The sequence below is a fragment of the Rhyacophila brunnea genome, unplaced genomic scaffold (assembly GCF_057557595.1).
Source record: "Rhyacophila brunnea isolate RB1 unplaced genomic scaffold, BYU_Rbru_1.0 scaffold_7, whole genome shotgun sequence".
NCBI classification, from domain to species: Eukaryota; Metazoa; Arthropoda; class Insecta; order Trichoptera; family Rhyacophilidae; genus Rhyacophila; species Rhyacophila brunnea.
Genome location: NW_028233339.1, coordinates 37,106,839 through 37,129,049, shown reverse-complemented (window position 1 = coordinate 37,129,049; position 22,211 = coordinate 37,106,839). Strand labels below are relative to the sequence as shown.

The 22,211-nt window shown below is 36.7% G+C and overlaps 1 protein-coding gene across 3 annotated transcripts; it reads left to right on the top strand.

The window, feature by feature from the left end:
* The first annotated feature begins 1,138 nt into the window (after window positions 1–1,138).
* LOC147064802 (caspase Dronc-like) lies at window positions 1,139–20,838 on the top strand. 3 transcript variants are annotated; one of them, XM_085958072.1, is made up of 6 exons: window positions 1,139–1,556; window positions 11,244–11,463; window positions 16,011–16,318; window positions 16,589–16,691; window positions 18,121–18,251; window positions 20,467–20,838. In XM_085958072.1, exons 1-5 carry the CDS (start codon window positions 1,425–1,427, stop codon window positions 18,159–18,161), a joined length of 804 nt encoding a protein of 267 aa, XP_085814198.1. In that variant the 5' UTR covers window positions 1,139–1,424; the 3' UTR covers window positions 18,162–18,251; window positions 20,467–20,838. The 3 variants fall into 3 exon arrangements, with proteins under 3 accessions (XP_085814198.1, XP_085814196.1, XP_085814197.1); XM_085958070.1 differs by having other exon boundaries at window positions 16,589–16,818; window positions 20,467–20,836; XM_085958071.1 differs by lacking the exons at window positions 1,139–1,556; window positions 11,244–11,463 and adding an exon at window positions 10,570–10,721 and having other exon boundaries at window positions 16,589–16,818; window positions 20,467–20,836.
* Window positions 20,839–22,211: the final 1,373 nt, after the last annotated feature.

Below are 22,211 nucleotides of genomic sequence, written 5' to 3'. Positions count from 1 at the left end.
AAAGGTGTGCATTTAAAAAATGTGGAAAAAAAAATGTTTAATGTTAAAACTTGACGGCCATTCAAAATCAAAGTTATAGCTTAATGTAAAAGATAAAAAATTGAAAATCATGTTAAAAGTTTAAAAAAATATATGTAATCGTATGCACTTAACAAAACAATTTTAAGGTAAATTTAATAAAATGATATATCTCAAGATATAATCTCGAAATCAAAAAAAGCACGTGCACAAACGTAAGCCAATAATAGACAAATTGATGACCTAATAAAAAGTTTAAAAAGTTTGTTGGGTGGTTCGACTTAACGTTCAACAAATATTTCATATCAAATATCTCACGCACTATATGAAAAAAAAATTAAAAAAAAGTATGCAGAATTGCGCATTCACTATGCGTCAAGAGATTTCACTAAAAAAATATTTTTAAACCTACGCAATCAGGTTTTGCATACAAAGTTAAAAATTAAATAGCGCGCTGAATACAGATGAAAAGGCAAAAAAGAATCGTGCACTAACGTTCACTACCAATGAACTAGTGTTTACAATTTAAATGTTGAAAAAAATCCAAGTTTAGTGACACAAGTATTCAGCATTTAGCTGGGTCACCCAAATTGAAATGCGAATAACCGCCTTAATGTGCGTGCACAAACAAGAAAAACGCGTGCACAAACGTGCACTAACGATGCACAAACGAATGCACTCAAAAAAAGTTGAAATTTCAACATTGGGTGACCCAACGTTTAGCTGGAACACCCAATTTGAAATTGGAATTTTTCGGTTATTATAGGTGCACAAACGAAAAAAAACATTGGGTGATCCAGGTAAATGGACCTGGTTGTATGCCTCATTCATTAGTTGTGACTAATGAAACAATAATAATTATTCTTCTTCAATATGGGTTCTTGTTGAAACGATGTTGACAATAATTATCATTTATTAAAAATTGCTAATTTTGAGAATATTTTTAGCACAGAGTTGGTGGATCTAGTTTTTTTCCATCTGGTCACCCTAGCATATTTTGTTAATGACAGTTGGCAGCACTGGCTGTCACTGTCACAAAACCATAGATAACACAAATTTCGTAAATATTATCTATGGTCTGACAAAATGATAACTATTTTCTATTATCCCATTCGTCTCTACTATAAATAAAATTGTGATCATAAACGTGGTCAGGTTAGCACGTTAGCAGTTAGTGATAATGTTTGTTGTCTATTTTTCCAACTAAAATCGTGTACTGTGTTTGTGCCGTGAATTGTTTTATAGTGTTTAATTAGTGTTATACAACTATTAGAAGTTGTTCTAAGTTTTATTCGACTGAGTTCGTGATACCTACCTACCACAGATAGTGAATATCTTCGACGAAAGTTTGCAGACCAGTTCTTTCAAATTAATTTAATTTGAATAAACGTGATTTATTCAATAAAATGGAGCAGGAGCATCGAAGACTTATTGAAAAAAACTTTTCCGCACTCGTTGAGCAGACGAATTTGCTTTATTTACTTCCTCTCCTTATCGAAAATGGTGTATTCTCATCGAAGCTGGCCGAGCCATACACGGTATGGTTATCATTTAAATAAACTAAAACTCCAACTAAAACTGAACTGACTGAACTGACTGAACTGACTGAACTGACTGTTGCCCAAAATAAGTAGGTTGTGTTAGGTTCTGGTTTGTTTTTCAAACATATACCTATGATCATTTAGATCGTCAGTGCCAGGCTCATGGTGTATAACTATTGTGATTGTGATGTGTTACAATGTTACATAATCTAGGCCTATGTAGTCTCAATAGTATTCTTTATTTTCATCTCATTTACTACAATAATTTTATTTATCCGATTGATGAGATTTTTTGGACAATTTAACAATGTTAGTTATAAGTAATTACTATCACCAGATAATGACATCGGTTTACTACCACTGCACAATTTCAATTTTACCCAATTTCAACAGTGATATTAGAAAAGTTAACTTGTGATGAAGGGTGCCTTCCTGGAAATCAAAGTTTTCCTTGTGAGACCTAAAGCGTCAATTACATTGAGCTTCTTTATGAGCTGTGTGTAGGCGAATTTAAAAGCGGGCGATTCAGCTACTGCGATTTGATGATTACACACAAAACTTTCCATTCGCTGAGAAGCCACAAGCCAGCGACTATTTTGACAGAACGTAGTTCGTTTTTTTACCGGGAGGTTGCTACTGCGCTCTACTGCGCAGACGCAGTAGGCCCACACGTCGGCGTGTAGCGTGTAAAGCTGACCGGCTTTCAACTTTTCTCGGTAGAGTGTTTACAACCTGCTTATTAGCGTGTTCGATGATTACACTGGGCGACTTTACAGGCAGATTGTAAATTCGCCAATAAACAGCTCGTAAAGAAGCTCAATGTAATTGACGCTTAAGAGTGGGCCGAACAGCACAAGGTCATTCATAGTTCATTCAGAGAGTAATCTCAGCATTGAAAGGACGTCATTTTAATTCAGTCTAACCTCAAAAACCTCTAACCATCGGGGATTTATTTTAAGAAACGCAATAATTATTAATTACAATTCTCTGCCGGCCGACAATACAGGGCTGTCAAAATAATATCAATCTAATAAATGGTACGTTTTAAAGAGTTACAAATTTAAAGTTAAAAATAGCTTACTGTACAGATGGAATAATTACATCCTTCCAAGCGTCAAACGGCTTACAACATTCATCTAAAATAATTATGAAAAGCCGCGCGGCATAAGCGTTGGACTATAAAGCCGTGGGTCCCAGGTTCGAATCCTGGGTCTGGCAAGTACACATATTGTTTTTCAATTTGTGTGTGTCAGGGTATGGACCTAATAGGTTGAGCAAGTGGCTGACATCCATTTCTCGTAAAAAAAACAAAATCTGTCAATCTGTGGAGGCCCATATGATCCTATCAGGATCGGACATGGTCGAAGAAGAAGAAGCTGATTATGTTATGTTATTTTTGTATTGTTCTTATTTTTTTGCTTATCAAAATATCTCACATATTATCTGATGATGTGTATTTTGGATATATCGTAATATGTATCTTGTCTCATTAAAATTGCTATTAAGTTGATATAACATAGGCAAATCTGTAAATCATTAAAATGTTAATTTCGTTATAGTTTTTAATTAAACCGGTGCAATTACATATTAGATTTAAACACTGTTGTACTGTGTGACTTTTATAATATCAGATAAAACTGTAGGATGTCGGCAGAAGAGTAAACAAAACCCAGCCCATTGGATAACCGAATGGTGAGCAACTGTATATTATATTATATTTTTCCGCCAAATTGCACACAATTAAAAACAATTTGTCATAAAAACAAGTAAGACGTCTTCGACAGCCCTGGGTAATTCGATAAAGTCGGCAGTTTTTTTTGTCTTGTTCTCTGCGATCCGCTAGCTTTGAATAAAAAAGAAAAATCTGTGGGTGACCACGTCAATAATCATTTTTTATAAGTATAAATTATTTCTTGCATTGGCTTTACTTACCAACAAAATACAATAATTATTGTACCTACCAACTAAAAGTAAAGTTGCGTTACTTGTTTGTAAAAGTGTCAGACTAAATTTTGACCAATCGGGTAAGTAATAAAAAGTCACTTTCTTTTTATAATAAACTATATTCCACGTTTTTTTTTTAAATATGCATTAGAATTAAACAATATGTACTTACCTATTTTTTTAATAATTATGTAATAGGTCTTACACATTCAAAATAAATACTATTCATTAATAATGTTTTTTGGATAGCACATGAAATAAAAATGTAGGTAGATAATATTTTTCAAAATTCTTCGTATGTTTAGTTCTCGTACAATTTCAGGTTAAAAAGTTATTAATCTATTTCTAAGTTTCTAAACAGATTTGACAGATTTTGTTTTTTACGAGAAATGGATGTCAGCCACTTGCTCAACCTATTAGGTCCATACCCTGACACACACAAATTGAAAAACAATATGTGTACTTGCCAGACCCAAAATCTGTCAATACAAACCTCCACTTTGTGGAGGCCCATATGATCCTATCAGGTTCGGACATGGTCGAAAAAAAAAAAGTTTCTAAACTACTAAACTAAACTCTAAGTTTAAAAACGTCACAATATCCACCATATGCAATACTATCCACCAAACAGCTGATTAACATATTGAATTTAGTAACATTGAAGTATATTAAAAGATATTATTTTTTGGTCACCCCATACTCTGTTGAAGCTGAAGCGAGTTTGTTTGTTTTAAATTTAATTTATTGACCATTACTTTTGACGCATGTATTGGCGGCGACTTTTTAATATTACTAGTAGACCAGCTATTTCGGACCACATATAAAAATATCATATTTTCAATTCTCAGGGGCATTTCTGTAGAGCGTCCCCTTAAAGCCACTTTGGGTAGCTTGTAGTTTTTGTGGTGACTTATTGAGTCAGTCTAACAATTACTTTACTGCGGTCGTTGTAGTGAAGTAAGATTCAAGTGCCATTCTTCTCAACCACAAACACTCATATCTTCACATTTTATATTATGAAAATTAGTATACCAGTGGGCACCTACCTATCTTGCTGCTGTTAAAATATCGCACTTATTGCAACAATAAAAACCAACTTTGTGTAATTGTTGTAACAATAAGTGCTAATATTTTAATACAAACCTACCCTAAGTTTGATACTATTTATCACTTTAGTGTTCGATAAGTATAGAATAGACCCACAGGGGTCCTTTCTTTGCTATACTTTCATACATTTTTTTTTACTATGTTCAATCCTAAGATCATGCAGTGGAGGTTATATTAATATATCTTTGTTTTTACAAGACATGGATGTTAACCACTTGCTCAACATATTAGGTCCAAACACACATTGGAAACCAACATGTGAATTTGCCAAAACCGGGATTCAAATGTGGGACCAACGACATTATAAGCCAACGTGTAACCGCTTGGCCATCGTCGGGGTTTAGGCTACAAGTCATACATTTCTTCTTTTTCGGTCATATCCGCCCCTTAGTTGGAGCATATGGACACCATGAGGCGCCTCCAAGAATCCCTGTTGCTCGCCAGTCTTCTTGCATTGTTCCAGGCAATGACATTATTAATGGACGTCGCACTCAGTACAGTAGCTAGCAAGTAAATTCAAACGTAACATTCGCACGTGCATAGGTAGACGTCACGCAATATCCATTATGCAATATCACGCATCTGGAATTTATAGCAATATCACCTTTATTGTAATGGCGTTAGAACAGTGTTTCTAGTATCAATGTTCGTTTGAGCGAACTTGTTCGAACCGAACCATTCGGCAGACCCGACAAGAAGCATCGAGAATTTATAGCAATATCACCTTTATTGTAATGGCGTTAGAAGAGATTATGCCATTCGGCAGTCCTGACAAAAAAGTGAGTGTCATTTTTTTTTTCAGATGCTTCGTCCATATTAATGTCATTGGTTCCAGGTCAAACCAGCATCCCGTAACTCCGACGTATACACTCTATAGATAGTATTTAGCGGCCTTCCAGGACGCCGGAATCCGGTTGGCTTGAAGAACAGGCAAGCCAGGTTGAAATTCTCTTCTGGCATCTGCAGCACGTGGCCGAGCCAGGTCCAACGTTGCCTCTTTACTCTCAGTGTGATGAAAGGCTGCTTGGTGCGATCACTTAGACTCAGTATACTTAAGCTCAGTATACGATTGCTCTGAGCCTTCGTAAGGTGCCATGATTCGCTACCGTAAAGCAGCACTATCAGAATGCAAGCGTCGAATAGGCGGCATTTGGTTTTGACTGAGTACTATCGTGAGTCCCAGACACTCCGCATCGAGTTCAATGTTGCTCCAGCCATTCCCATTCGGATAGCGAGCTCTTTCTGCAAAATGCCATCTCCCGTGATGTGTACCCCCAGGTTTTTAAAGCTGTCGACGCTCTCGATGTTTTGCCGCTCGCTAATCAGTGGGAAATCTGGATCAGGACAGGTGCTGTTGCATAAAACGTTGGTTTTCTTCGTGTTGATTTTCAAACCGACGCGAGACGGGTTGCCATGCAACCTTTCGATTGAAGAGTATTTTTTATCTATTATGGTTTAGTTTTGACAGTGGACCTTGCATGGAAATGGACAATGAAACAGGTAGAGTAATCCTCTCTAACAACTCGAGTATGCGCATTGGGACATATAATGTTCGCACCCTGCGTACCCCCGGAAAGGACCTGCACGCTACACGCATCATGCACACCTACGGTGTGGACATCCTAGGGCTGAGCGAAGTGCGCTGGAAAGGAGCCGGGAGAAAGTTGATTGAGGGTTACTCTGTTGTCTACTCAGGTCAGGAGCAATATCATCGCCAGAAGGCCAATTCTTGAATGAAGCAGTATTACCGGTTGCACAACCTAAGCGCAAACCTGCTACAACGAAGTATATAAAATGTCGACCGGTGGTGTCGACTACAGTATGCAATTTAACTATACACGCTTTGCCGATAGAGGCGCTAGTAACTCTCCATTTGACTTTGACATATTATTAAACGTCAAAAATTTGTACGTAGTGAGCAGGCTGTTATTCTATTTTTTCTATCTTTTACACAACTATTACCGCTGAAAGTATTAGTTTGTGTTTAAATTCTCACTTAAATATTTATTGTGATTTTGTAATACAGAAACACACATGTTTGTTTGCAAAATACAACGGAAATTCCGTGTTGTAATATTGTTATATTGGAGACGTAACTGATTAATTGGCTACGTACTTCAACAATTCACAAACGGTACGTTTTGGCATGTTTACTTTCTATCTTACTCTAACGCAGAGGGGGGCAAACTGCGGCCCGCCGGGTACTTTTTTGCGGCCCACCATCATTAATTGTACTTCTGATTACGAATAACTATTAAATTTATAATTTTTAAAAAAACATTGACAATAGAGTAAAATTTGAAGAATTTGTTGTTTCGTGAATGTATTATCTCAGTACGTCTTTCTTGCGTCTCGTCTCACACTATGTAACCACTATTTTCTACGTTGAACATCGTGACACATTTAAATACTTTTAACTCCGCGTTGGAAGGAAAAAAATATATGCCCATGATAATAATATGCTAAAAAGTTTGAATGGATTTCAATTAAAACTCAAGTTATTCCTTCGACAAATATCGAATAACAACGTGAACCACTTTCCAACTTTCAAGTTGCTGAATATACCAGAATATAAATTTGAAGAATATGGTAAAATTATTAAAGCCCTGAATGACGATTTTTCACAAAGATTTGGTGACTTCCGAAAAATTGAGAAAAGTTTTGCAATAGTACGCGATCCATTTTCAATAGATATTGATAGTGTACCGACAGAGCTACAACTTGAGATTATTCATCTACAGTGTGACACTGATTTTAGAGAATTGCATCGTCGTGATGAAATCTCCAAATTTTACAATGCCCTTAATTCAAACAAATTCGACCAACTCAAAGATTATGCAAGAAAAATGTTCGTTATTTTTGGATCAACCTATATATGTGAACAAACATTTTCGATCATGAACCTCAATAAAAATTCTTTACGATCAAATATCTCCGATGCCCATTTACAAGCAGTTTTGAGAATATCAACTACAAAATTAACATCTGAACTTAAAAATATGTTAAAAAATGTACAACAGTTTCATTCTTCTCATAATTTTTTTGTAATGTTTATTTTATAATAGTATATATCTAAAAATGGTTTTTACTTGCGGCCCGCCGCTCATTTTGAATTCTTGAATTTGGCCCTCCATCCAAAAAGTTTGCCCTCCCCTGCTCTAACGCATGGATATAAGGTATAAGCATGCTGAATGCTTTCTCACTCGCACGAATGCAAGTCGTTCGAAGCTTTATACACACAATATCTCCTGTAAAACTAAAAATTTTACGTGCTTCATTAAAGCGGTGTTTTTTACTGCTTCATTCAAGAATTGGCCTTCTTGGAGTGGCAGTATTGATATCAAAGAGAGCGGCCCGTTGCCTCGTGAAATGGGAACCAATCTCGGACAGACTGATACGTGCCTCCTTCAAGACGCCAGATAGCTCCATGACCGTCTTTCAGTGCTACGCCCCCACTGAGGATGCCGACGCGCAGATAAAGGATGCCTTCTACGATTCTCTCCACGCGGCAGTCTCCGCCATCCCCCGAAGAGACCGCGTGATTCTATTGGGGGATTATAATGCGAGAGTAGGAGCAGACCCGGTGCTTGGCCCTACGGTGATGGGACGACACGGCCTCGGTGACCCCAACGATAATGGTGAGAGGCTCGTAGAGTTTGCCGATCTGAACGAGCTCGCCATCGGAGGCACTGTTTTTCCCCACAAAGATATTCACAAATATACGTGGACGTCTCCTGATGGACGCACTAGGACGCAGATTGACCACTTCTTGTACAGCTTGAAGCACCGAAAGGAACTTTTCGACGTGCGTACTTACAGAGGCGCCGATATCCATAGCGATCATGAGTTACTCATTGGAAACATCCGAGTAAAACTCAGTCGCCAGGCGAGGCCTCCAAAGCGCGAACAAATTGACATTGAGAAGCTCCGACGCCGCAGAATTCGGATCGACTTCGAAACTGCTGTACGAGATAGTTTAGATCGTATCTACGAGCGGCACACATCTGAATCCGATCTCATTGAGCCTCATAAAGAGTGCGATTGTGTCGTCGGCCCGTACCATCCGTGGTACCAGAAGGAGTGAGCAGCCAAAGTTGATGTCTGACGAAACGTAGACTGAAATTGGAAAACGAGCCAGGCTGAAAGCCCTGAGAGACGAGGAGACAGACCCCGACCGAACCGAGGACCGCCGGACTGACTACCAAACCCAAGACAGGGTAGTCAAACGATCCGTGTGGTTGGACAAGCGCAATTTTATGAACCGGCAAATTGAAGCGGCAGAGGAGGCAGCAAGCAGAAATGACACCAGGAAACTCTTCCGAATCACCCGTGAAGTCTGCGGCAGGCGACCACCGACTTCCGGAGCCATTCGTGGTCCCAGTGGAGCAATAGAGTCTGACGCAGAATGTGTCATGAAGATTTGGAAGAATCATTTCTGCGGAGTACTGAACCGCCCACCCCCTTTGGATCCCTTTGACATATCTGCGGAAGCTTTACTTTTGGACATTCCCTGAGCGACCGACATTTCCGATTGCCCACCCACGCACACCGAGATAAAATCGGCTGTGAAAAGGCTCAAGAACGGAAAGGCACCGGGGGGAGACGGGATTCATCCTGAATTTCTCAAGTACAGCCTGAGCGCAATCCTGCACCCTATGTTTCATTTGATGACAAAGGTGTGGGAAGAAGAGCGCTGTCCAAGGGACTGGGTGAACGGTGAAATCATCACACTTCACAAAAAAGGTGACCCTCCAAGCTGCGACAATTACCGAGGCATTACGCTACTCAGTGTTCCGGGAAAGATTTTGGCAAGCATTCTCTTGATGAGAATAAGGGACCCAATAATGCACGTCCTCAGGAAAAACCAAGCCGGGTTTCTACCTGGTCGAGCGTGTGCAGACCAAATCCACAACATTTGATGTCTTCTCCAGCAGAGCCATAAGCTGAACAGTCCGACGGCCTGCTGCTTTGTGGATTATGAGAAGGCTTTCGACAGTCCGCACCGCCCCTCCCTCTGGACGATACTGGGAGCATACGGGATCCCTCCCAAGATCATTGCCATAATCAAAAGCCTGCACGAAAATAGCGAATGCTGTGTCAGAATTGGAGACACTGTCACGGAATGGTTCGGGGTCACAACCGGAGTCAGACAGGGTTGTGTCCTTGCACCGTTTCTCTTCATCATTCTCTTTGACTTCATACTACGGAAGTCAATACCACCCGACCGAGGCATACCTGTTACCCCCACGGTGAAGCTATGCGACCTAGAATACGCCGATGACGCTGTCCTATTCGACAACTCAATCGAGGGCATTCAAGAGACAATCGACAGGTTGCATAACAACTCCTCTCGCGTTGGTTTGAAAATCAACGCGAAGAAAATCAATGTCTTGTATAATAGCACCTGTCCTGATCCAGATTTCCCTCTGATTAGCGACGGACAAAACATCGAGAGCGTCGACAGCTTCAAGTACCTGGGGGTACACATCACGGGAGATGGCATTTTGCAGAAAGAGCTCGCTATCCGAATGGGAATGGCTGGAGCAACATTCAACTCAATGCGGAATGTCTGGGACTCACGATTGTACTCGGTCAAAACCAAATGCCGCCTATTTGACGCTTGCATTCTGACGGTGCTGCTTTACGGTAGCGAATCATGGCACCTTACGAAGGCTCAGAGCAACCGTATACTGAGCTTCGAAAACTGATGTTTGCGACCAATACTGGGTGTGCGGTGGTATGACTTTAGGAGCAACGAGGAGATAAGAGAACGCACCAAGCAGCCTCTCATCACGCTGAAAGTGAAGAGGCGAGGTTGGACCTGGCTCGGCCACGTGCTGCAGATGCCAGAAGAGAACTTCAACCTGGCTTGCCTGTTCTTCAAGCCGACCGGATTCCGGCGTCCTGGAAGGCCGCTAAATACAATCTACAGAGTGTATACGGCGGAGCTACGGGATGCTGGTTTGACCTGGAACGAAGCAAGAAGACTGGCGAGCGACAGGGATTCTTGGAGGCGCCGCGTAGTGTCCATATGCTCCAGTTAAGGGGCGGATATGGCAAAAGAAGAAGAAGACTTAACCATAAATTTAAACAAAATGACCAACACCATATGTAATTTTTACTCTTAGTTCAATGAAAACAAATATGACTGATAAAGTTTAGTGTGCAATATTTATGTCGGATCTCCACAGCCTACCTCCACCCTTCGTCACTGAACTGGATACCGATTTCTATAAGCTGGCGTACACGTCATCGTGGTTCTTTTATGAACTAGAGGAACTAAAGTCCCCCCGCTTCAGCATCTTAACACTGCATTACGTCGGACCCCAACTCCATCACACCAGCTTATAGAAATCGGAGTCTATGAATGTGGGTTTTCCTCAACATCTCTGGTTCAAGCAAAATTTTTGTACAAATAAATCAGAAGCCATCAACGCATCTAATCACTTATTGTTGATTAATGAAAGTGGAATTTGTCAAGCAACCTATAGCTTTAGCTCATAAACCTACTTTAAGTAGTGACAATCTATTCACTCATTTTATCTTTACCAGATACATACTAAGTTCGAAAAATGTTATTGCTGCAGTTTCTTGAAAGGTAAAATAGTATATTTAATAAATAATTTTTTTTAGGATCTTCGAACGGATTCCCGAGAGCGAAAAATAAAACTTTATTTGAATGTACAGAGGCGAGGACCTGAAGCATTCGAGAACTTGGTTAATGCTCTTCGTGAGACTGCCCACTGGGATCTCGTCCGTTTACTCAAAACTGACCATCACTTAAGTGACAATAAATTCATAAGTATTAAAGATGAGAAAACAATAAATCGTATCATGAGTCGTCAACCAAAAGGTCAGTGTAATAAATGATGCTCTTTCTTTATTTTTGCAGATGTTTCAGTACACTTATAATCCAACGAGGTTTTCAATCTTCCTGCACTCTTCCATCTCCCTCCAGGTCCACTAAATATAGTAAACTTTTGGGCTCAATTTACCGAAAGCTTACCGCGGAGAAACGTCAGATTTTTTTATTCAATACTTGAAAGTATCTAAACGCCACTTTTTGGGAATAGACAACCATGGCAAAACCGCTATTATAAGCGTAGACAATAAGTAGTCACAGAGAACAGTGAAATATTTTAATAAACTTAATAATTAACAATACAAGTATTACGTTGGCGACAATACTTATGTAATAAAATATGCAAGTTCCTATTTCTTTCGAGCGTTGGTTATATTTTGGCTTTTTTTTTTTAAATGAAGCTAGCTACCTCAACCTTGTAAATGGCTAATTTTGAAACAATAATAATTAATGTCGTCTACGAAAGCCGACGATAAACGCGGTTGCAATGCAGATACGTTTCATAAGACACTTATTTACATATTCCAAAGTTTTTTCGTCGGTCTTCAATACAAGTAATAAGATAGTAGTTATAATATATTAAGTTGTAGTCTACCCCTGGGTTGAACGCATAACCGAGAAAATTAAGATTAAAAAAAAATTACGAGGTTAGTTTAATATGAAAGATAACACGCTTCATGAATATTTATGATATGTATATTATGCCGAAACGTAAATTTTAAGTAGGAAAAGTGGCATTTTAATAAAAATCAGTAACGTTTAATTTCAATCAGTTGAGTGTGAGCCGTTTTATCGAGGATGTATGACCGGGCCATTTGTTTGTGGAAGCGAAATGTTTTTGTGGGGCTCATAAACTGGAGTCTGTTTTATTTATTATACATTTAATTAAATGAATACGCATACGGGATACTGACTATGGATATATATTGTAATCTTATAAGAACAATCACTAATCAAAGATTAAATAAGAGCCATCCAAGCCATTTTCACTCGTATTTCTTATTTTATTGATAAAATTTGAGTCGGAATTATCTGAAATAATAACAATGTCGTTTAGTTAACACGGCTAAATTTGATATAAAAAATATTGTTATCTATAACGTTATTTTGAAAAATGTTCCTTATTTTCGCATAACTATTTAGAGCGATTTTATACGAAGGCAAGGCTCGCACAAACCAACGCGAATATTCACCAAGTACCCCGTCAAAATATCCCGAAAAAAGCACCCTCCATCGGTACGGAAGGTCCGGTCAAAAGAGTCTCAAAAAAAGCCAACGCCGCTGTAATGCTCCCTACTTACCTGTTCTTAATGAACAAACGAAACATTTATTTACGCAGGAGATCTAAAGATACAATGACAGCCATCAATTTGTCATATATTTGGCTATTTTTTGAGACTCTTTTGACCGGACCTTCCATACTGATGCGGGTGCTTTTTTCGGGATATTTTGACGAGGTAAATGCGAATGGATGGCAGTGTTGGGGACAAATTATTGTATCAATGATAATATAAAATTATTGATATATTTGAATGCTCGATACCGAAATGTCAAACAATCGCAGTGCTCCATATTGAACTTTGTAAGATAATAACTTAATTCCCTTCCGAAATCTGTGTGTCGCGTGCTCTTTCCCGTAAGCCAATACAAGCTTGATTGGCGAATATTCGCTGCAAATAATTTGCTTTAGTGTGTGGACAGCATTAAGCACGAATGCCGTTGTGTCAAAGGTTACTTTATAATTACCTATTTAAATTTTATGAAATGCATTGGCGAACTCTATTATGCTATACTGATTTTTGAAAACGGCAAATTTTATTAATTTCAAATGTTTGAATTGTAAATGATTTTTATATTTGTACTTATTGTCTACGCTTATAATAGCGGTTTTTCCATGATTGTCTATGCTCCAAAAGTGTCGCTTAGATGCTTTCAAGTATTGACTAAAGAAATCTGACGTTTATCCAGGGTAAGCCGTCGTAATATAGAGCTTTTGATTATCCAGTATGCATAATATTATCCGTACATGAAATGTTGAATTGTAATAGAGAACTTTTGATTATCCAGTATGCATAATATTATCCGTACATGAAATGAATGTAGTTTCAATAGTCTATCAGTAAACCAGAAGAGGAAGACGTTAAGAATGAGAATGCAAGTGAAGAAGAAAAAATTATCAATCGTTTTAGTGGCACTGACTTCTGTTGATTCTTTATTAGAGTACATCGACCTACGGGGATTTGAATACATATTATACTGATATAATAGCTCTTAGGAAATTCATACCCGATATTAGAAAATCGTCAAAATTCAGTTTAATAGGTGCATGTGCCCCAAATATAAAAGATGCAGACAAAAATCACTGGTTTTTTCATAAGTGATGAATTAGAATTAATAATTATGTTATACTAATTTATAACTAAAAAAATAGTTGCAAAAAAACATTTTTGCAGTATGTAACAGCCTTTCTTGAATCACTTGTGGGTTTTCCTCACCCCAAATATGGCAGTTTTGCTTATTAACGTACAGATTGTGTTGAAAATGTGCCTCATCAGTGAAGATGATTTTCAAGGAAAATCGTCATCGGTCGTCTGCTCTTCCAAGACCCAATCGGCGAATCTGCGACACTGCCCAATTTCTGGCTCTTCAGTCACACTTTCGTTTATAGCAGGAATGTTTTCGTGTGAACAGGCTGCACGAACATATACTGGTGTCAGGTAATCCAAAATACTACCAGTCTCTTCAAATTTTTTAATCAGCTTGCGAATACAAATTTTTGACCTTAATTTTCGCAATACAACCATCAAAAATTTGCGATTTTCATAGTTTAATTATATGATTTGTATGCATTGTGCGGTAGAGAAACGATCCATTGTGCCAATGGTAGGCTTTCAACTGACAATATGTCATAAAAATACGCATGACATATTGGACAGGTAATAAATGACAGGACTGAAATTCGTACCACGAATTGAATAACCCTATACGTCATTGGCGAAGGGTGTAGGTAGGCTACTAAGATCCAAAGTAAAGTTACTTCCCTACTTTGTAAATCACCATTACTCTAGAACCGGTGGACGGTTAGAAAATTTTACAACCAACAGAGATATAAAAGTGGGCGGTAGGTATAAAAAGGTTGACTACCCCCGATCTACGCAAACGCCAACCAAAATGGAATGAATTATTAGCAAGCATTTAATCAATCTTGACTCAAAGAGAATCAAACAAAAAATTACGCGCGAGTAGCGACATCTGTTTTTGTTCTTTGAATGACGATTATTGACATCATAATCGAATATTGTTTTCTATACTTATGATGACTCATCTCTTCAGGCAAGTCTACAAATTTTGTCTCGTTTGGTAAGCGCTCGAGACACAGCTTATAACTGTTTATGCAAATTTTATTGTCTATGCCTGCCGCTTTAAGCAAATAATAAATAAATAAGATGATTTAAAAAAATAATATTTATTGTGTTCAATCAGATATAATCATTGATTGTTTTTAAAAATAACAAATAATTGTATCTCGCGATTATTATTTAGATTAATTCAGTCATAGACAAACATAATTTATATCATTATAATTCAGTCAGATTGTTGTTCCAAACACAGTGGTAAAGTTTTATTTTGTTAAACAAAATTCAGTGATTTATTGTGTTCTGAATGGGGAAAGATTATCTTATTTTGTACCCTAAGTCATTCGTCAGTGCTTTAAATATATAAGTATTTATTAAATGTCTAGTTTTCCGATTGATTTTCATAAGTATGACAGACCAAATTTTAAGAATATAATTCTCGAGTTTGACGTTTGTTAAAAAATCATATATTATCAAAGCTGGAAGGTCAAGGGTTCATTTAGATTTGCACACAGCAAAAAAAATCTTATATTGGATATTATCACAACAATTTATATCATAAATATTCGTTTTCAACTGGCAGTGGATTCAGTGTGTCGTTGTCATTTTAGTGTGCACCAATTCATCAGTAGTAATATTGTAAGTATTATCTTCTTATCTCCCGTAAGTATACCTGACAAGTATGTTCTTTTTCTCTGATCTCCACAGCCTACCTCTTTCCAAAAGTCACCCTTTGCCACTGGCTCACACAGTATCCATTCTCTGTTCTTAATATACAGTTTGTCTGAGCCTTCGTACCATGATTCGTTACCGTAAAGCAGCACCGTCAGAAAGCAAGCGTTGAATAAGCGGCATTTGGCTTTAACTGTGTTGTCATGAGTTATTAGCATTAATACCACAATATGACAAAGAGTCAGGGATAGCAATGCTGCCATGTTTGTCAGTTAATTTTTCTCATCTTCTTATTTTTTTCGACCATGTCCGATCCTAATAAGATCATATGGGCCTCCACAGACTTAAAAGGTTGAGTGAGTGGCTGAAATCCATTTCTCTTAAAAACAAAATCTGTTAGTAAAAACCTCCACTCTGTAGAGGCCCATCTTCTTATTAGTTTTAGATAATGTTGATCTTCTGTGTATTAGGCCTATAAAAGATAACTAGAATGTGTGTTTTATTTTTCAGTGGAAAATTCAATAACTCCAATAAGCCAGCCACTGTGTGAGCCGCAAACTGTGGCAGGTGGTAATTTTCCCCAACCTAAACCTATTGTGGTTATAAAAGGGAGGACTTTTGGAGAAAGCCCTGATCCGGAAATATTATGCTACTCCATGAGATCTAAACAAAGAGGAGTATTTTTTATGATCAACAATATTGAATTCCCAATCGAAAAAAAATTCCGTAGAGGAGCCTCATGTGATCAAGATAATTTGATTGAACTGTTCAAACAGATTGGATTCCTTGACATTGTCTGTCAAAATTTGGGTGCTATGGTAGTCTCTTCTATAAACATTATTATTATAATTCAAAATTATCTGTAGTTTGTAAACTTCAATCATCAAATACCTACCCTCTATTTTTATCAATCATACGTAGCGCAGTAGGGCAAAACTTTTTTTTATATTATTTCCATTGCTGATTATGTTTGCATTAATAATTTATCAGTATTCTTCAAATATTATGTATGTATATTGTTGTGTACATATTAATGACTGTATAAAAATAGAGTTGCATACTAACACAAATTAAATGATTTCTTTTAGACTATGCAGAACGAGCTCGAGAAATTGGCAAAATCTCATGTTTTAAAACAAATTGACTGTTTGTTTGTTGTAATCGGAAGCCATGGTGGAACTGACGATAAAGGTGATATTTTCATTGAAGGATCCGACGGCCTTAGGCTGTCCATAAACAAAGTAATCAGTTTGTTCAATAGCGAGAATTGTCCAAATCTACTGACTAAACCCAAAATTTTTATATTGCAACTATGCCGGTTCGTATTTTACTCTTCATTGTATACATTTTTGAAATAAAAGCATTATCGCATGGTTTCCCAAAGTGGTGCGGCCTGTTGGTTATTATTCCTAATTCTTGTCAAATTTGGGATCACAGAGATTATCAATATAATTTTTTATCGTAAATATTTTACTAAAATTATCTCGACATAAATTATACTAATGGTTTTATAAATGCGTTTAAAAATTAATAAATGTAAAAAATCTTAACACCACTGCACATTCATGTACTGAAATATGACTATATTCTAAAACATTAGAGCGAGAGGTTTAAAAGAATACTATTTTATGTAATAAAAATACTTTATGCGGTCATCAAAAGTTTAAAATAAATATAAAGGATAATAAGGCTTCAAAATTATATAAAAAGATTATCTACAACGTTTAAGGAATGTCCAGGATCATGCTTTGAAAATATAATAAAAGCTCCATTTTGACCTACGCTGAGCATGTCCGCCCTTAATTTAAAAAATATAATTTTGCAACATATTTAGGACATAGCAATTAAAATGAACTTACAATTTATTATTTTTTTTATTCCATACTGAATACATACGCATTAGATTGAAGAGTGCTACATTCTTATTTTTTAAATTTGTATTTCTAACATAAAACAACTATTTGAAAAAATCATAGAAAAAATGGTTGACCAAGTGGGACTCGAATCTCGTATCTTTCATTGAGCTATCGGCCCACCTATAACTCATGCAAATTAAGTCTAATTTTTGTGTTACAGTAGGACCTTGATTATCCAAACTAATTGGAGATGAAGTAGTAGTCCAAATAATAATAAAATTCGATAATCAAAAAAAGAGCAAAGCGTCTATTTTACTTACAGAATAAACTTTTCACATCACAATTTTTCAATTTTCATCACAATTTTAGAAAAATTCACCTTTTTTTTTTACTAGTTGTACCTTTTCTTGTAATCATATGAAACTGATAGAGAAAGAGAAATCCAAATAATTGAAGGTCCGGATAATCGAGATCCAGATAACCAAAGTTCTACGTATTCCAAACTTCATCAAGATAAAACGACTTGCCTAATGAAAAATAACAATTTATTAATTTTTCACATGTATAAAGACGTTGTTTGATTTCACTGTCTTTTCAGAATATTTTTATTTTATTAAAATTTTGTTGGTTTTGTAATCTCACATTTTCTACAACCTCTCCCATTCCTAACATTACATCATACCCACTCCGCCCCACTAAGACATGACATCATATATGGACAACCCCAAAGGTTCAATGATACATGGTTAATTTTTATGTTACAGCGGGTCCGAGTATGATTTGGGTACTGAAGCTGACAGTATAAATGCTTTCCGCACACAATCTGATGGCAAGTCTACTAATACAAAAATACCTTTGTATTCCGACATGCTTATTGCATACTCAACATTACCAAGTATGTTTTTAAATTGTTTATAATCGTACAATAGATTCCTTATTGCATGTTTATGATGTTTATAAAATTATTTATTAGATCATTCAATATGAGATTACGATAATTGGTGGAATGTTACCGCGAATCAAGCACAAAAAGACTTCACATTTCTGCAATATTTTTTGCAATGAGATGAATAATTTACCCCGGCTCATAATGCAGGGAAAGGTAGAGGGGAATAGAAGCGTGATCAGAAGAAGATTCCGTTGGCCTCACAACTTTTTTAAGTGGTTAAATGTCCAAAGCATTGGTGATTCGATACGACCTTCCCAGGCCAACCTTCGATAAAAGACAAAAAGAAGGAATACATATGAAAGGTATTTTGATAAACGGCGGCAAAATAATTTCTTAAGGTTTTATTAAATAATTCATATTAAAGGCGTTCATTAACACTCTACCTCAGTATAAAAGTAAATCGTGACCAAATTGAAACAAGTCAGCACATGTTGGGACGTGTCTTGAGGTGATTCATTCATAGTCTTGACTTAGTGCGTTTCTGATATTCAAAGTAACAAAATGGTATGTGGGTCCCCTTGTGAACCCACTAAGAAGTTGCCTGATTTGCCTGATTGCCTGACAACTGTCTTCTGAGATAAAGAGAGACTTTTGCTCATGGAAATGGCTCATGTCACATCAGATAATCATAACAGGAGAGAGTTATACAAACAAAATAACCGCATTGCGAAAGTACAGGAGGACAGTCTTGGAAGGCTTACATCAAGTGTGCTGCGTCTTTACAATAATATGCCGCTGCACATATTGAAAAAGGCACAAGCTGCCATCCGAGGATGTGGATTTAAGCAGCTCAACCACCCATGGTAAACAGCACCTTTTTGAACTGCACACAAGTAACATTCATGCCATGTCCTTCCGAATTTTTTATATGTGACAGAGAAATATCGTCAACCAAAAATGCTGCATTTACACTGTGAGAGTCAATATAGCGACTGTACACATGCACGGATTTACTGGCAACAATAGCGTGTAAATTAAACTATCGCAACAATAACTGTTAACACACAAAGTGCTGACTATCTCGACATCTCATTCTTCAAGCATAAGCAAACGCATTTCACATGACTGATTCAGATATGTTGTGAAAATCAGTAAACGTCAAAATGCTCTGCACGGTGTAGTTTGTATTTTTTTCGAAAGGTATGCCACTTTCGTTCTAATGCACATAATATCGTCACTATAATTATTATAAAATGATATATTGAGTTAGTTATACCAAAATGTTCCTTATTTCAAACTTTGCCGTCTGGAAACCTTCTTAATAAATAAACAGTCTTTATTTTAAAGTCATCCTTTTTACGATTACTTAATAAACTCACATGATACACCATTTCAAACATTTTAACAACTTCAAAGTCAAATTACTCAAAACTAGTATTCTCCAGTTAGTGTGTTCTGCCAGAACAGAGACGATATGTCGTGCAAATTGCAACTATCGTGTGAAAATTCAGAAACCTTTAAATTTTTGTGATCCATGCAAGCAGTCTTGCAACTTGCATTTTTCCTTTGCATTTTATTTATTATTGTCGCGACAATATGTACTGCCAGAAGTAAATCCATGCACATGTAAACCGGCTAGTATATTAAGTTTGAATCCCGACAAAATCACATCAATAACGACGTGTTGCAGTCGAGATGAGTTTGTATGTGCTGTAAAGGGACTGTATTACAAAATATAATTTAGATGTCATCGCTTTCATGCTGAGGTAGATAATATAATGATTAGTCTTGTTTAGGGTTCAAATAGACTATATGACGATCGGGTACATATGTGTCGCTATATTTCAAAATCAGCCAAGTCCACCTTTAGGTATTTTTTACTTTTTTGTGAATTGCTGAAGAACTACTGTTTTCTAACATTTCTATGATCAAATCTATGCCATTCCGACATATTATACGTATACATATTGTATGAGAGCTATGACATCGTATTTACACTCTGTGACACCATGTGACACAGGACGCCAACATAAGAAACGGGTTTTTCGGCATATATATGACCGATCGTCATAGAGTGTATAGTATTGTTTCTAAATGAGAACTGATTAAATGATAATATGTATCTAATAACATTGTCTATGAATTCGCTATTATAATGTAATATTATAACAGAACCACCTGGTACAAAATATATTATAAAAACATTGACAATTTCTTTCAGATCATAAGTCATTTCGGGATATATATCTTGGTTCATGGTATATACACACATTTTGCGATATCGTCCAACAGCACGCACACAACACCCACATTGAAGCTTTATTCAAAATGATCAGCAACCGAATGAAGGCCTTGAACTTTGGAAAATATGTGCAAACACCTGTTATTGAGTGTCGTGGGTTTGGCCAATATTGCTACTTGAACCCTGGATTGTTTGATCATTAAGACTCCTACAGAATTGTGGCAGTATTCGCCCTATGGACAAAATGGCATTAATTTTTTATTTTTTACAAATATATTTTTGTAGTATGTAAACATTGATGTATATCAGTTGAATGTGGACTGAAAATAAAAAAAAATTAAGAAATTGCTCAAACAATATGACATTCTTCCATGTGTCACATAAATATAGGTTATTTTTTTATTGTGCATGTCATGTTGGTGGAAACGCTCATGCAACGCGCGATGAAGTCTAGACTAATTATCCGCTCCAAATGCTTGGCCTGTCCCACGTAGGAGCGTCCTTTACCAGCGGTGTGAGCCAGTGGCACTTCACCTTTTCAATATAAATATTTATTTAATATATTTAAAGAAATTGAGAACCTGAACAGAGTTGTTTGGATTATAACCAGAGGGTATTGTATGATCTTTTTGTAGAATACCCACATTGTTTGTAAACTGATATCGCTTAACAAATGCACGTTACAAACATTTGTAGTCTACGCACGTATTCACCTGCACACATTGTTATCAATTAAATGTAGTCTGGGCAGCCCGTATCATACAGATTTATGAGATTTAATCAAAACAACATTTGTCGAGACCACACGGCGTTACTTTTAGTGAAACAAAATCTGTAGACACGTCCACGCTCGCATGTTTGTGTGTGCGTTTGCATACGTTTTCTATTCGTGGCGAAATACAAAAAAAAGTGCACATTTGTTTAAAATAGTATCTATGAATTGTTTTTATACAAATGTTTGCAAACAATTGATATGCAACTTTAACCTAGCACTCGCGGGCTATTGTAGTATGACGAATTCACTCTCCGTGGTGACATTTTTTGTTTTATTTAACTTCTGCGCTTCATAATAAAAATGGTAATATAAAATGAGTTTTATGGCTCTTTAGGCGCCTAGACATGTTCAGATTATTTTACAACATTAAAAAACAGTAATAAATCAGTCATAATGTCAAAAATATCCGAAGAAATTAATTCTATACAAAGACTCACCATTTAGAAGAGTTCCGCCATTTTGTTTTATGTATATGGAGCACTGCAAGGCTTGCATTTTGTTATTCGTCACGCTCGTGCTTGACGCGAGTATAGAAACACTTCACTAGTGGTAATAAAATCACACATAATGTTTTTTCCCTGAGTAGGGTCGTCAATATAGCACAATAATTATTTTAGACTAAACACACTTTTAGGCAGACACTTAAACAGCTATTAAATATTATTACTTAGTTACATATTTATTTTTACTTTACACATTTAAAATTGTTTTGAAGAGTGGTAGATTTTATAACATGGACTGAGACACAAAGCCACATTGCAAATACAACAATGTTTTTTTTTTTATTAATTTTTGAATTTCCGCACACATGACAGCGTCTTCTGGGCTTTTTATTATTTGCCATGGGCGGAATGTGTTCCGGCAAATGATCTGTTAAAGTTCTAGGCAACAACCTCAATGGATTTTCACTAGTCGATGGTCTGGGTTGTGGAGTTTTCGTGATTTTCAC